We start from the raw sequence: 15,369 nt of genomic DNA, 5'->3' as shown, positions 1-15,369 counted from the left end.
CCCCAGGTCACCGGGGGGCGACCGAAAGCGGGGAGCCGCGTCCACCCGTTAGGGGCTTTTGTTGTTGTTGTTGTTTATGTGGCAGGTGACTAGGAGCTGGAGAGCCGGGCAGGCCGCTGTAAGCCGGCCGCAGGCCGCCCAGCGCTCTGTGGAGGGAGGGAGGGGCCTGCTGAGGAAATAGATGCGTTTGCTCCGGCCCCCAAATCCCTTTCCTCACACCCCATTCGGCATCTTCTTGACTTTTACAGTTACAAACACCTCGGGTTTGTTTCCTGGGTTATGCCGTCAGGGTATGTCCTACCTGAGGGATATGTTCTAACCCCAGTGGCTGTAACAAAATGTTATAAAAATGAAGAGCTCAATATGTTAAGTTATATGGCTTAATTATGGTTCTTTTGCCTTATTGCCCCTATTAATTATATTAATGTTATTTTAAAAATTCACAATCACAAATTGAAGGGGAGGAATGGAGATTTTTTGGTAGTTCTAAGTAAGTGTGCACAGCTACGAGGATTTGACAAACAGCAGCTCTTTCTGGGAAGGATGGGGTTTTTCCAGTTTGAATGGGAAAAGAAAGATTGAAGGCTCCTTCCACTGAAAAAGAGCTTTATCAGAACTAGGAGATTTTTTGGTAGTTCTAAGTAAGTGTGCACAGCTACGAGGATTTGACAAACAGCAGCTCTTTCTGGGAAGGATGGGGTTTTTTCCAGTTTGAATGGGAAAAGAAAGATTGAAGGCTCCTTCCACTGAAAAAGAGCTTTATCAGAACTAAATTAAAGAAATCTACTTAGTTGGTTTAGGGCACAAGACTTACTGATACAATAATGTACAAGCTCTACTGAAATGCTTCATTTGAACAAAAGAAATAGAGAGAGCTACTGCTCAAACAGGCTGCTTTTGTAGTTAATTTCTTCTTATTTTTTTAACAGGAACCTTTACTTACCAAAATGAGACACAACCTGGTGTGTCAGACACCTCCCACTGTCACTGTTCATCTAAAATCGAGTGCATCCAGGTCACATCAACAAAAAACCCTTATTAGACTAAAGTGGCCTGCTTCTAAAGACCGCGAAGACAGTTGTGAAAAAAAGGTTCCTAGTCATAAATATAAATGTCCAAGGGGACCACGTCTGGTTATTCAGCGTCAGGAAATGACAGCTTTCTTTAAATTATTTGGTAGGTTAATAATGATGATATTTTGTAATGTTGGGAGTGCTTTTTAGGTAGATACCGATGGCCTTTTCTGTGTCTAAGCTTATTTTGTTGTTATACTTTAGTGTACAAATATTTAATGCTTAAGATAAAAATACAAAAAGGGCTGCCAAACTGATGAAAAGTATCTTTTAAAATTAGAAAATAAACCAAGGTGTTAAGATACTTCCTTTTATGATCATTTCCCTTTCTTTTCTATTTGCTCTTCTATTTCAACAAATACATGTAAAACTATGTACATCTTGTTTTACACAAGGCTTAAAAAAGGCTGGACTCCCAGTCTTCTAAACATGTTATTTATTGTGGGAATAAATGGTTAGGGGGAGAACTGGAATGGCAAGAAAATCTGAGGAGTTGTAGCATCTCTTCTGCATTTGTGTCTCTTTCGTATAAAGTTTTGTATTTATTTAATTTAGTGAAGAGATTAAGTAACAGTGGAAGATTGCACTTGTGGTTTTTGTTTGAACCTTGAATACAGAAGTGAATCCGAGTGAGTCTGCGGTAATCCTGTCAGAGTGAGCACATGTTCATAGGTAGCAACGCACTGACCACAAATACTCAAGCAACTATTGCCCTATAATGGCTGTCAAGTACTGAAGGTGCGGAGGTCTCAACAGTCTACAGGGCATCAGAAATAACGGTGTGCTATCGGATGGAACCACTTAATGCAGGAAGAAGTTACATAAATAGAAAAAATACTGGTGGTTTTTCACCTTCACTTGCTGTTACTGACAATGAATGAAATGCAGCCACTAGGTTTTCCACCTTGCCTTTCTGGTACTTTGTCTTCTTTTGTCGCTTAAGTTTTTTTGTACCTGCTCTCTTTCCCCCCTCAGTTTCTCTGCTCTCTGATGGTGGGTCTAGCTTATTTCCTTTTATTTGGTTTAATAAAAGGAGCGTCTGTTACTTAATTGCAAATACTTTCTAACAAAAATAGTTTTGGTGTTTAAAGTGATACAACTTTCTTTTGTTGCAGATGATGATCTAATCCAAGACTTCCTTTGGATGGACTGTTGCTGTAAAATTGCAGACAAGGTATTTCCTTCTTAATTAACAGAACATATAAGGAGTGAAAAACCTGCCCTTAATCACTTGATACGGTAATGTAAATACAGACTGTATTTTTTTTCTAATGTGTTCATAATACAGAAGCTTAAAGAAACTCAATTTATGCATTCCTCATTGACAAAATTATCAAAATACCTTGGTGCAAGATAAATGTGTGAAGCATTTTAGGAAATTATATACTGACATAATATATTGATAATATATAATATAATCATTATATGATAATATATAATATAATATAATATATTGATACTTCATTTTACATTTTAAAACAGTATCTCTTGGCAATGACTTTCGTTTATTTCAAGAGGGCTAATTTCACAATAAATGAGCATACCAGAATCAATTTCTTTGTCGCTCTGTAAGTACTTTTAAATTTCCTAGTTTTATTAGCATAAACTTTGCATTATTTTATTCCTTTGTCTATGCCACTGATAATTATATGATGATAATGATAATTATACTTTAATGAGTGTGTTGTTTGGGTTCTATATGAAGTATAGAAGCATAATCGACATATAAATAGTGCAAATTCCACATTCTTCCTCTGACGACCACCTGTGTGGAACAAGCTTGAGCAGCAGTGAGGTTGTAGTGATCCACAGGGTGGCATTCTGCCTACCAAACTAAATCTGTGAACTTTTTAAAGCACTACAAGAAACATCTGCAGGACAACAGATGGCAACATAAATGTGGCTCACAGGACCCTATTTTTTATCTTTGCCAGCCTTTAAGTAATTTGTACCAAAATGTTTCATCGTGATGTGCACCTTGGGAATAACTTTTTTATTAAAGTTTCTGTCAACATGATTTAAGTCAACCGTAAAAATGTTGCTAGAAAATTTCTGAGACACCTTTTTTGAACAGTTCTAAGATTTCTATGCTTTGAAACAGAGGTGCAGTCATCAGTCTTTACTGAGCCTATATAATCTCTCCATATTGGGCTATACCTACAGAGTGATTCAGCATTTTCTTTCATAATGTTGTGGTGCTCAGGTCATCTTTTTCTGTAACAGCACTTCTCAGGTGCTCTGATTTGCACACCAGTGTAGGGAGAAAGATGGCTGTTTCTTCTCCTGTGACTAGTACCCTGGGTAGCATCCACAGAGCATGGAGGAAGAAGCTGCCTGAGTCTGCCCCAAAGGGAGAAAAGCCAGGCCAGAGGGGCAAGAGGATTGGAAAGGGACAAAGGGTCTGGCGAGACTGGGACTAGAGGGAATATTTGGGTTAGGGGTGAGTGAGAAAACTGGGGAGGAGATTAAAAGCTGGAATTTTTTCAGGTCTGATTTACAGGAGTTTAGTATCAGGTGGATCCAGAGGAAGTAAATATTTTCCTGTTGTCTGAGATGACGACACAGTACCAAAAGTAGCATATAGTGAAGGAAGGGAGAAATGTGGATGTTAAAATAGTCATTTAAGGTTTTCATTCATACATGAAAGCAGACCTGTATTTAGTTGTTTGCTGTTAATTTAATGTGAGCAACATAATTTTCCAAGCATAGTTAAAATCCATGAAGTAAAAAATATAAAGTTTAAGATTTCATAAGATAGTTTAAGCTTTGTTTAGAGAATCAGTCAGAAACTGTTCATTTTAGTGCAAGGATCTCTTACCAGTTTGGAGAAAGCTGTCAGGATATGGTAGTTCTCGCATGTCTCCTAATTTAGGAGACTCGAGGGTACAGCAATTTTTATAATAAACTTAAGTTTTTATTTACCAAAGGATACATATGGAACTTTCTGATTAAGAAAATACTGTACTCTGAAGAGAGGGCTGTATTTTGTCAGCAGTTTTCTCACAAGACTAGGAAAAAAACCTACTATGTCTTAATGTTAGCAATTGTACTAATATAAAGACTGAACTACATTTACAGACACAAATATATATATATATTTGAAGGTATCTGGCAAACACAGTTGAAGAAGATGATGAAGAATCAAAGTATGAGATTTTCCCATGGGCTTTGGGAAAAGCCTGGAGAAAGCTCTTCCCTGATTTCTTAAAGTTAAGAGATGAACTGTGGAGTAGAATTGACTACAGGGCTATTGTAAGCAGACGCTGCTGTGAAGAGGTAGGGAGGGTTTTAATGTTAATGTAGATGCTGAAACTACAAAAATTAATACCAGCTAACCATCCAGCTCTATGCAATTAACTTCTTCCTTAAAGCGAGTAGACAAACCATGGGAAAGAAAAGACGCAGCTCAAATGTAATGCTCTGTTTATCCTCCATGACATTTTATTTTCTACTTTTAAAATACATTATTTGAAACTATACTTTTAAGGTAAACTAGAATATTTTACATTGTGCTTCTTCTAAAAGTGAAGTTTTTATTGACTATAGTCTTTCTGCTTTATGCAAATATTATTATTTAGAATTTACCATTGATTGTTTCACTTCATTCACTTTGGAAATAATTTTGTGATTGTTTGTTTGCTTTACAAATTATAAGTTTGTACACAAGTAAAACCTTCAAATAAAAATCCCAGCACCTCAGGTGAAATCTTAATCCCTTCAAAATTAATATTATTGCTTCAGCTGACATTTTAAGGTAAAGTTTTTTCACCGCATTTAAAAAAAACTCAGAAGGACACACTTTTAACATTCTCCACTATTAATGCAGTGTTGCAACCTACATTTTCCAAATGTATTAGGAGGGGAAAAAGACATTCCTCACTCTTCAGGTGGAATGTATCTGTCTGGAAAAGCCCTGTCATTTTCTAAGAACATAATGTTTACTACAGCTGGTGGAAAAGGAAATCTCATTTACTCTAGAATCCCACCTCTGGGGATGGGATTGGGTCCTTATGGGAAAAGTACAAGGAGCGAGGCAAGCACAGAGTCCTTTTCCCAGCATTAGGAAGAAGTTTTTCACTGTGAGGGTGGTCAGACACTGGAACAGGTTGCCCAAGGAAGCTGTGGATGCCCCCTCCCTGGAAGTGTTCAAGGCCAGGTTGGATGAGGCTTTGAGCAACCTGGTCTAGTGGAAGGTGTCCCTGCTGATGGCAGGGGGGTTGGAACTGGATGATCTTTAAGGTCCCTTCCAACCCAAACCATTCTATGATTCTATGATTCTATGATTCTATGAGCTTCTGGCGGGGATCGCTTCAGTGACGTGAACCAGAAGATCCATCTCGTGTACACTGAGTAGTTACTAAAAGACACCACCCTAAGTGCAACGTACAAAGCATAAGCTGGTGTTTGTGAGGATTCACGTGAATGTACAAGGCTGTAAACTGTTGTGCTTCCACACCTGATTTGTAACTGTTTGCTTACTCGTGCCTAAGGCAGCAGACTTTCTAGTGAGACAAGCAGACAGAGAATAGACGATACCCGTTTCGGCTACGCAGTATTAACTCTCTGCCACACATGAACTGGAACCCTTGTTTTCAGCTCTCTTTTCCCGTTATTTTTGCGGTTTCTGATGAAATGGCTGTTCCAATAGGTGATGGCTATTGCTCCAACACATTACATATGGCAGCGAGAGCGTTCCGTGCGCCACAGCGGAGCTGTGAGGAAATACAGTGACGAAGTGCCGCTGCCCCGGGGACCTGGTGCCACTCCTGCAGACTGCCTGCTCTGTGGTAAGAAAGGAAGATTTGTACGACTAGGATTATCATCATCTTCCTCCTCCTCCTCATCTACCGGCAATTTGGAGATGATGGAATTGCATTCACCCCAGAATCTGAAGGACACCTTTACAGATGAAAAAATGCTCATTGACTCTCCTTTTTATTATGCCCAAGGTATGGCTTAGTATTGCAAATAATTTTCAATTAGTTTAGCCAACTGAGGCTGTATTTGCCCCTCAGACTTACTGCAGGGACTGCTGGTGCCCTTGGTGCGACAAGACACGATCCCTGTTTGAGCAGACAGCCCTGTTACAAACAGTCACCTTGGCAGAGCTGTGGTTTTACTGCCCGAGTTCCATTTTCATTTTCAGTTCTTGTCTCTCGACTTCCTGGAAGTAGCAACTGCTTTATATTCCGAGTCTCTTCAAATTACCTTCATCTACTACAGTACATTTTGGGTTGCATTTAGGCATTTATTACTATTCTTGCCTTATAAATTGAGAATCCTATTTTAAACTAGAAGAAACAGTAAAAATACTGGCGTATGTCACGTAAGTTAGAAGAGCGTGTGTTACGTCAGTAAAAGTGATCTTGGAGCACTGTTCATAGAAGAGGCGGGCTGCTCAGTTGCTGACATCAGTGTGGACGTGTGTTAAATCACAATTCACATTTTTCTTTAAGTGTTTCTCAATTGTTGACAGAGTTTATACAATATTTCCTTTTATGATTGGGGCACGAGTAGGAAACAGTACAAGAGTTTACTGTGAAAACTGCTTTATGTAATTGAATCTTTGCACATTAATCTACTCAGAATAGCACCCTGAGCCTTTGTAGGAGAAGCTTCCACTATATACTGCAGTTATGGGGCAAACACTCGTTTAATTGATTATTAACAGTGGAACACACTTGAGATGTAAACCTCCTGGGGGAGCTGTATAAGGCCTTAGTTCTGCAAAGTTCCTTTCATGTGCTTAGCCACTGCAGTGTTCATAGTATATTTATTTAATACAGGGTTACAGTTATTTACAGCTCTATTTTTTATTTGCACATGTTCTCAAAAATATCCAAGTTTTCACTATTATAGTAGGATTGTGCTTTTGACAGCTTCAGTACAACTGTGATTCTCAAGGGATGCCTCAACTTTGAGAAATCTGGCATTTGAATCTGCCTTGACATAAGGCAGATTCACTTGACACAAGTCAAGTGTCTAGAACAAGTCACTTAATAAATTTAATGTGGTAAACATCAACATGTGTTTATGTGAGACACTATGAGACTTAATTTAAAATCTGTTTTTACTTGAGAGAGCTTGCTTTTCACATCTGACAGAGGTCAGAAAAAATTGTGTTTATTTTGACTGAGAATACCTCATATAGTAAAGTTCCCAAATAACCAGGCAACTTTCAGCATGGGTGCTGGAAGCGAAACAAAGTTATACACGGCAACAACTGGTCTTTTTCTTGCAATAAGCACAGCGTTATCAAGAGAACAGTGAATTTCAGTTTCTCTTATAGTTGTGCTTTAAGAATATTGTTCTTAACCTGATAGCCTCCAGTTGGTAGCCAGTGAAGTCAGAAGCTGCTTCACGTGCATTTCAAAGGGCAGACTTTGATCCATTATTTTTGTACTATTTTTTTTCTCCTTTTTTCTGACAGACTGTCGGAACCCGTCCAGCAAAAGGAGACGAGGCAGCACTTTGAACCAAGACAAATCCATGGATTGGTTTACAAGCAATGAAGAATGAAACACACCCGAGGAGACAGAAACAGATATTGTGCTTCGTGGAACGATCTGTGTCGCATGGCAACAGCCCCGCTGATGGTTCCGTTAAAACTTTTCGCTTTAAATAGTAGGTAGGATTTCCAGCTTCATGGGCAGCAGAAATCAAAGCACTCATTACTTAAAAGTTACACAACTTGCAAAACGTAGCAGCTACTTTGTCACACTTTATTTTATCTTGATACAATACTGGAATTAGCAGCTAACTTCTCAGCAGTATCAAGTAAGCAGCGGTCGAAACTTTCTCAGCTTGGTAAGGAATGCTAATTAAAAAACAAAACAAGTTACTACTTCAGTATTTCAATATGCAATGATTAGTTTATTATTATAAATTTTATGATTTCATGATATAGTAACATGTCAAATGCTAGTACAAAAAATAGTATTTTTGAAAATAAAAAAAACCACTATAAACATTTAAGATAAAAAAAAACATTTTCCAAATGTCTCACCTGAATGAGCATCCTGCCAATAAGATGGTCTAGCAACGTAAGGCACCGAGCAGTATGTTTCAGCATCATCAGAAAGTGATTCTGTGAGAAGTAAATATCTTTTAATTCTTTCCAACAAGTTTAACACTAGAGTTGCCAGCGTGCGTAGATTATTTGTCCCTGACATATTGTCATTTTCTTTTTGCTTCTGTTAAAGTGCTTTGTTGTCACCTATCAGTACATTCAGACTTCTTTGCTCTACTATGGATTTGGCAAATCTATACCAATATGAGGCATCTTTTTTGGATTTGCCAGAACAGCAGGATTACAAAACAGAGCACACTGTTAACATTTCTCTGTGGAATCCTAAGCCATCAGGGTCCTTTAAAGCAGCAACAGGACAAGTATAGAATTCTATTTCAAAATAAAAATTTGAAAACAGCAGAAGAAGGGCAATCATTCTTTATTTGCAGATTGCAGTTTATTTTCTATTTCAGTCCAGATTTTTAATAAGACATTTAAATTTAAATAACCACGAATATATCCTTTGTCAAACCTGACAAGGTCTAGGCTGTCCAAAAGTTTGTCTATTCTTCACAACAATCTCAGCTGACTTAAGAAAAAAAATACTGTCTCTTCCTACACACTCTGCCTTCGTTATATCCTTGGATTATCATACTGAAGTAACAGGATATCTCATCAGCAATACGGTTCTTACCATGGTTTTCACTTTCTTTAAGAACTACTTGATCCTCAATGTGGATTTCGTTGTATTCCTTTCGAGGTGGTTCTTCAATATTTTCTTGAGTTTCCACCATTTGTCTTGATTTGCCATTCTTGATTTTAGCAGGGAGTACCAACCAATTTCTATGAGTTACCTCAATGATCCTTTCACACAAAAAAGGGAGCTTGCAGGTCCGTATTCTGTCTAAAAGGTCAGTAACCTGCGTGATGCTTTTGAAGAAATGCAAAGGATAAAGCAGGATTTCAAAAACTCAAATCATACACTGCCAGTCTCAAGTCTACTGCCTCTGTCACATTCCTTACCTTTGAGGTTACATGAGTCCTTCAATTTTAGGGTAAAGTCATGAGCAACCTGACCACTGAGTTGGGAAACAGCACAGTTACTTGGAGGATGTCATTAAGTGCAAACTTACACTGACCATAACAAAAGCATTCTCAAATCAAAGGATTCAGCCAAGTGTAATTTATACTGAGTGCAACTTAGTATATAAACTTAATATAAACTTAAAAAAGTTACATGGGGAGAAAAAAATAATTTCAGTAAATATTTCATTAATGTTAGATGTATATTTTAAAAGATGTTTAGTTTGTAACAATGTTAGGTGATGCCTGAAAAAATGCATAAGTGCCAGAAGTAAATACTTACTTTGCTAAATACACAGCGCACACACCACCCTGTTTCAGACTTGGGTGTAGGACAGGCAGAGCAGACTGAGGGTTAAGCATATCCAGAAATATCTGCAAGAGAAAGATACACCTTTTCCCAGTAAATATTAGTATCTCAGGTTTTTTCCATAACAACACTTGGAAAAACAACATTTATCCATGGAAAATGAATGCATGCAACAGCAATATGTAATCACAAACCAGTTTTATTACTGCCTCTCAGAACCCTACAGAAACCTGAGGTCCATGCATTTACAAAGTCCTTGCCATTTCCAAATGAACTGCTATTAGAAGAGCAAGTAGCATTTCACCAAGACAGTAGTCTGGTGTTAACATTAAACCTCCTACTAATTAAATTCTGTAATGCTGATGTGAGTAAAACCTTTTGGAAGACTACATTTGCTAACACCTTTGGATATCTAGTTTTCAAATGTAAAAAAAAAAAAAGTATTCAAAAGCATCTTTATCAGGAAAATATCACACTACAGTCTCAATGTCCAACTTGCTCTTTGTTTCAAGATTTAGAAAGCTTCTATCTTTGGCAATTTATCCATCTTCTGTTAGAAAACTATTCAAACTGTAAAACAATGGGATATGCAATATCTGATCTTTCCTGTAGATTGTTAAAGTTTTAAAAAATGATATTTTTATGCAGTGGATTTATTTGCTCAGGCCATTGAACACAACTGTCATTGTTTAAAGCGTTAATGTAAGCAGGTTGTCTCTTTGACATGGAAGAGTGGATAACATCCAGGATTTTTCCCCAGCACGCCCTCCTTTACAAGATCTGGATATAAAAAGCAGGACAGTAGAGCAAGCAAGAGCAACCCTTACTCTTAACTTAGTCCTCAGTTACATTGTGCACTCTATATAGCTGATAGCAAAGTATTTACATATTTGTATTTTCAGTAAGCTTATGTATTTTTTTTAAATTTAATGTTTGAAATATATGTTTTAGATACAAAAATACCTGTTTCTCCGAAATGCAAGACAGTAAGTTTGTCTTTGCTTTCAAGACAGCAGTGATTAATTGTAATATTTCTGTGCTACAGCCATATAGCTCTTTCATTTGGGAACCTGTAACCAAAACCTTGAAAATACTTGTGACCTGACAAACAAAATCACAATGTTTCTTTCACTGATGACGATCTGATTGTTTTTTTTCATGTTAAACTAGATACAGGAATCCCATTGTGAGTGTGAGCACTGGAGGTTTTAATTTATACAGAAAGGATAAGTGTCAAATGGGGGGAATTTTTTGGACTTACTGCATCAAGAGTTACAGATTTCATATCCGCAGCAGCTGTTAAAATGTCCTTAAGAATGAAATCCACATTATCTGGCCACTCTTCCAGATGTCCTATTTCCCATGCAGCACGCCAGTGCCTGTAATTCCTCTTAGCTAAATTGTGATGATCATCTCTGACTTCATAACTTATAACACGTCCTTTCGGCCCAACTGAAAACAAACAAAAAAGATGAGACTTACTACTTTCCCCCTGCCCCCGTAATAAAGAATTTAGAAAAAAGTAGCATAGTAAATAACAGAAGTACACCACCTTTAAATCCCAGCTTCACTTTAGGAAATAAATCACATATGAAACAAGAAATTGCAGTTTATTTTTTCTTTACCTTTAAAACAAAATATGCAGATAAAGTGCGGGGTTAGTATTTTCACAGATTGAAATCCATCAATCCACGGAGGGAATACAGCACAGTTATAGTAGCACAAACTGTTCCTAACAAGTCCTCCCGAAGTAACTCCTGCAGTAAAAGACAACTTGAGCCCTATCAATCCATGATCCTCCTGCTACAGCTACCAGAGGCACCAGCCAAGAAAGCTGCAACATCGGTCACTACTCACAGATGCTATAAAGCTGACAGACAGTGTCTGCTTCTGTTGTTTGTAAGACTTTAAACTGCTGGTTTTCAATTTTTTCTTACAATCCTCATTTTTACAAAGGTTTGCTGTCTTCCATGTATAGTTCTTTCTCCACCTGTCCCTTAGGGCTGGGGAAAAGCTAAGAAAACCCCCACACCTGCTCACTGATCTCAGCCCCTCAGACAAGTTTTCAGGTATACTCCTCGATTTACACAGGCTTGTGTTATTTTCCTGTTATTGTATGTAACTGTAATAAATTATTTGATTACTTGTTTTAAGTATAAATTTACTACCCTGAAATTTACCATATGAGTCCAATACAGTGTTCTTCATAAAGGAAGTGTTTCCAGGAGAGGCCAGCACAGACAGCAGGGTGCGCATTGCTGTACTATTCTGTCCTTGTATTACTCTTAATTTCTCAAACCTATCACACCATTGGCTTCACTTTCTCATTTCAGTTTTTTAATGGGCAAAGAGCTTTCAGCAATCAGCAGCTCAGCGGGGACGTTCTGGGACTTTTTAGGCCATTTCAGGTTGGAGCCACCAAGCTCCTTCCCTCACCTACGTGATCCCACTGTGAATCCATTCAGAAAACTGAACAAAAGAAGGGCTGGGTTTCCTGGCAGCCTCTCCCTGATCTAACTCACCCTGGATCAGACAGGCCAGAGCCAACACGTAAGGAGGGAGGGTTTCAGCAGTGTCACCTTTGACCATCTTAAACAGCTGCAGAACTGCAGCACCCACTCCTTATTACTCAAGATTATGAGTCTGGAACTATTGGAAGAATAAAATTGTTCACATTGGAGTCAGTCTCATTCCTTCCTCTGCTCATTCAGAAGATTTCCTACATTTTGGAACTGACCTCTGGAAAAACAAGGAGTTAAAATAGCTAAGCAAAACTCTTCATTATTGTGAAGCTGCGGTGTGTCAAGCTTGCATACATCGTATTTTTCAGTTCTCAAAGATCTTAAAGTCACAGCAAATGCCACATTCTTAATTTTGTCCTGTTGTATGTCAGTAGTTTCTGGGAAAGATTAAAGAAGGAATAGAAAATAAAACATAAACTGAGAGTAACACAAAGAGGAGATGAACAAAATCTGTTAAATCAATGAGAATTTTGGAAATTAAATAATTCCACAGACCTTGCTAATGTGTCTACCAGATTTAAATTCCAGCATTTACCTCTGCAGCAGCTATTTGTCTTGTTCAGTACCACTGTATGAAACGCTGGCAAAATAAGCCACCATTAGGAAAAAGCAAATCAAATCTATTTCTGGGCAAGTGCCAAATTGTGTTAAGCTGTGACTAACATTGTATCTGGTGCTGATTTTAATTCAATAAGTTTGAAAATAGCAATACAATCTGATGCCATTTTCCCTCTCCTCAAGGTAGAGCTGAACTGGCACACAAGGACTGCTTCTTCCCATGGACAGGGTTAACAGCCTGGCGATGCCAAGGATTCTGCTGACTTGGCACAGTTACAGCTCACAGTGAGCGGAAGGAACCTACTGGACAGGACTGAAAAGGGAGAGGAAAATCAGTAAGTCCAGGTGTTTTTGTATGAAACGGCCACAGTGGACTGAACACTCAAGGCAGAAAATGATTTGCTGTATTTAGCAAAAGCTAACTTCTGCCTTAACCAACATCAGGTATTCAATCTCTTTCTTTGGATTTAGGGTCTGCATGTAGGGGAAGGTGGGAAAGGCAAAGGAATGACTCTTACTTTCCCTCTCTCCAAACACACGTCTGGAAACAGAAGCGACGACTTTTGTCCTCTGATTTGTCAGCTTCCAGCTCCCACAGCAGCAATAGTTGCTTTGAGGATAATCCCACGCTATCTTCAAAATCCCATCACGGCACTACAAAAAACCCCCTAGTTTATTACAGAAAGATGATGGGAAGGAACTAAGGAATAACAGTAGGAGGCAGAAAGAGGGCGAGGGAGCAGAGGTGCAACTGCTAACCTCAAAACTTGGGCCCAACATACACCAAGACCACTTGCAGCTGAGTGATCCTGGGGCAGCATTTAATGGCTGATCATTGAAATAAGCATTTTCAACTGAACTAGTATGCCAGGGGGAAATCACTGCAGCTAAAACAGAGGACTAAGAAGAAGGAACTGCTCTGTTTGACTCAGTAGGGGACCCTCCAGATTCCCTGTGCTGCTGCCTACATGCCCTGACCAGCGCTGAGCTCCTGATGGATCCCAGCACTCTAGTTTGTACCACTCAGTGAGTGTAACCATTCCTACCTAGCTCCTCACGTCACCCTCAGCAGTATGACCTGGCACTCCAGAGCAGGGTCGGACTGACGGCACTTGCTGAATACTAAACTTCCTCAGAAAAACTCCTGCTTCCAAAAAGCCTTGTATTGTTATCCTGGAGCACATGCCAAGGGACAGCATGTACACAGAGAAAACTAATTTGCTGCCCTCTCAGTTAAGGTTATTTAATGGGCCTGAAGAAACAGAACAGCTCCTCTGTTCAGTTTGTCTCCCTCAAGAGCCTAAGAGAAAGCATCACCTCCCACAGGTACTTGTCTGGCTGCAAGTGGGAGCACTGAAACGTTTTCTGTCTTGAACTGCTGAATGATACAGAGTACAACTGCAAAGGCAGCCCAAAGCATAAACATTTTACAAAGACAGCAGAGGCTGCAATGCTGCTTTTTAATGAACATTGGGAAACAGTGAAAAAGACATTGGGTTTCACAGCAGCTCAGGACACGGGGTGTTTTTCAGGTTCAGTGACCACTGCTGGCACCCTCAGCTACAAGTCTGATGGAGGGGTGCCCACAAACCCCGTCTTTGAATACAAGTCTTCAGGATACACAGCTTGTGCTTTTGTGCAGTATCTGTTCCAGATGATCCATGATGAGGTTCCCATCTTTATCCTCAAAAGGCCTTTAATATTGCAGAGAAGGGCAGTATTTTGCAATAGCAGAAACACATTTAAAAAATACTTGAAAAACAAATTCAAATGGTTCTTTATTTTTCAGGTGTGTGCAAAAGCAATTACAGCAAACAACTATAAGGGTTTTGTTTTGTTTTCTTTCCTCAAGGAAATTTTTCTATCCGGAGCCCATAAATCATATCACTGTGAAATGCAGTCCTATAACAGGATGCCCCCAGATGAGATAAAGTTGAAGGGTGAGGTTTCACCCTCACTTACATTGCGGAGTGCAAAGGACTTCTACCTCCCAGAGCACTGAAACCTATAGATCAAACCAGGATAGCTGTAACACAAAAATAACAGTGTGTGTCCACACAAGCGTTTTCACTGGTACCCAGCAATCTGATTATTCACCTGGCCCATCCAGATGAGGAAAAGGAAACTGAGAAGGGCAAGAGACTGGAGGAGTCTAGTACAGTTAAGCCAAAGCCAACAATAATGATGGCTGAAACTCAGCTTTCTGCAGGGCCTTCGGTAACCCTTTGTACTATGGCGCTTGAAATACAGTCAAAACTGTTTGCAGCCTCTGCACTGGCTCTGGCACAGATGTAATTTTCCTTTAAGTCAACAACCTATATATGAACATGTGAGCTGCAGCAAAACCTTTAAGAACTGACTATAAGTACATTGATCAAAAGAAAGGCAACATGTAACAAGGGAACTGTGCTGCTTCTATGTTTTCTAAAACCAGTTTCTCACCTGCTCTTGACAGAAACAAGCTCATAGCGCCTGACCCACTGCCAGTTTCCAACACGGTGTCTCCCGGGTGGATATCCATCATCATTAACATAGCACTTATATCCTGCGGGTGAGAAAAACATGGCACACGTCTTGGAAACCAAGAGTGATATTTGGCCAGTGACCTCCCAGTCATTAGCCAGCCTGGTTAGCGGCTAGTACCTTGGGATAGGCGATGGTGGGTCCCCGCGGCATCAGCAGCACGTATTCCTCCAGCGAGGGCCGCCTCAGTAACAGCCGCGTCCCACCCGACGTGCGTAGCATCTGCCCGGGCAGCTGCCCGATAATATCCCGGTGAGGCAAGAGCCCACCGGGGCTGGTCAACACCGAACC

The 15,369-nt window shown here is 39.4% G+C and overlaps 2 protein-coding genes across 2 annotated transcripts; one reads left to right on the top strand and one right to left on the bottom strand.

The window, feature by feature from the left end:
* The first annotated feature begins 941 nt into the window (after nt 1–941).
* On the top strand, nt 942–7,592 carry SPDYA (speedy/RINGO cell cycle regulator family member A). The gene is made up of 6 exons (XM_010163712.2): nt 942–1,176; nt 2,189–2,247; nt 2,556–2,641; nt 4,178–4,349; nt 5,722–6,022; nt 7,504–7,592. Exons 1-6 carry the CDS (start codon nt 948–950, stop codon nt 7,590–7,592), a joined length of 936 nt encoding a protein of 311 aa, XP_010162014.1. The 5' UTR covers nt 942–947.
* Nucleotides 7,593–7,846: 254 nt separating this feature from the next.
* Nucleotides 7,847–15,363, bottom strand: TRMT61B (tRNA methyltransferase 61B; the record flags this gene model as incomplete). Its single annotated transcript, XM_010163714.2, has 7 exons — nt 7,847–7,890; nt 8,080–8,160; nt 8,777–9,012; nt 9,449–9,540; nt 10,737–10,927; nt 14,998–15,100; nt 15,199–15,363. Coding segments are annotated over 7 exons (912 nt in total), but the record flags the coding sequence as incomplete, so codon positions are not given.
* Between the last annotated feature and the right edge of the window lie 6 nt (nt 15,364–15,369).

This window comes from Antrostomus carolinensis, unplaced genomic scaffold (genome assembly GCF_000700745.2).
Source record: "Antrostomus carolinensis isolate BGI_N321 unplaced genomic scaffold, ASM70074v2 scaffold31352, whole genome shotgun sequence".
In the NCBI taxonomy this organism is placed as follows: Eukaryota; Metazoa; Chordata; class Aves; order Caprimulgiformes; family Caprimulgidae; genus Antrostomus; species Antrostomus carolinensis.
The sequence above is the reverse complement of the archived record's forward strand: the minus strand, read 5'-3'. Positions and strand labels throughout refer to the sequence as shown.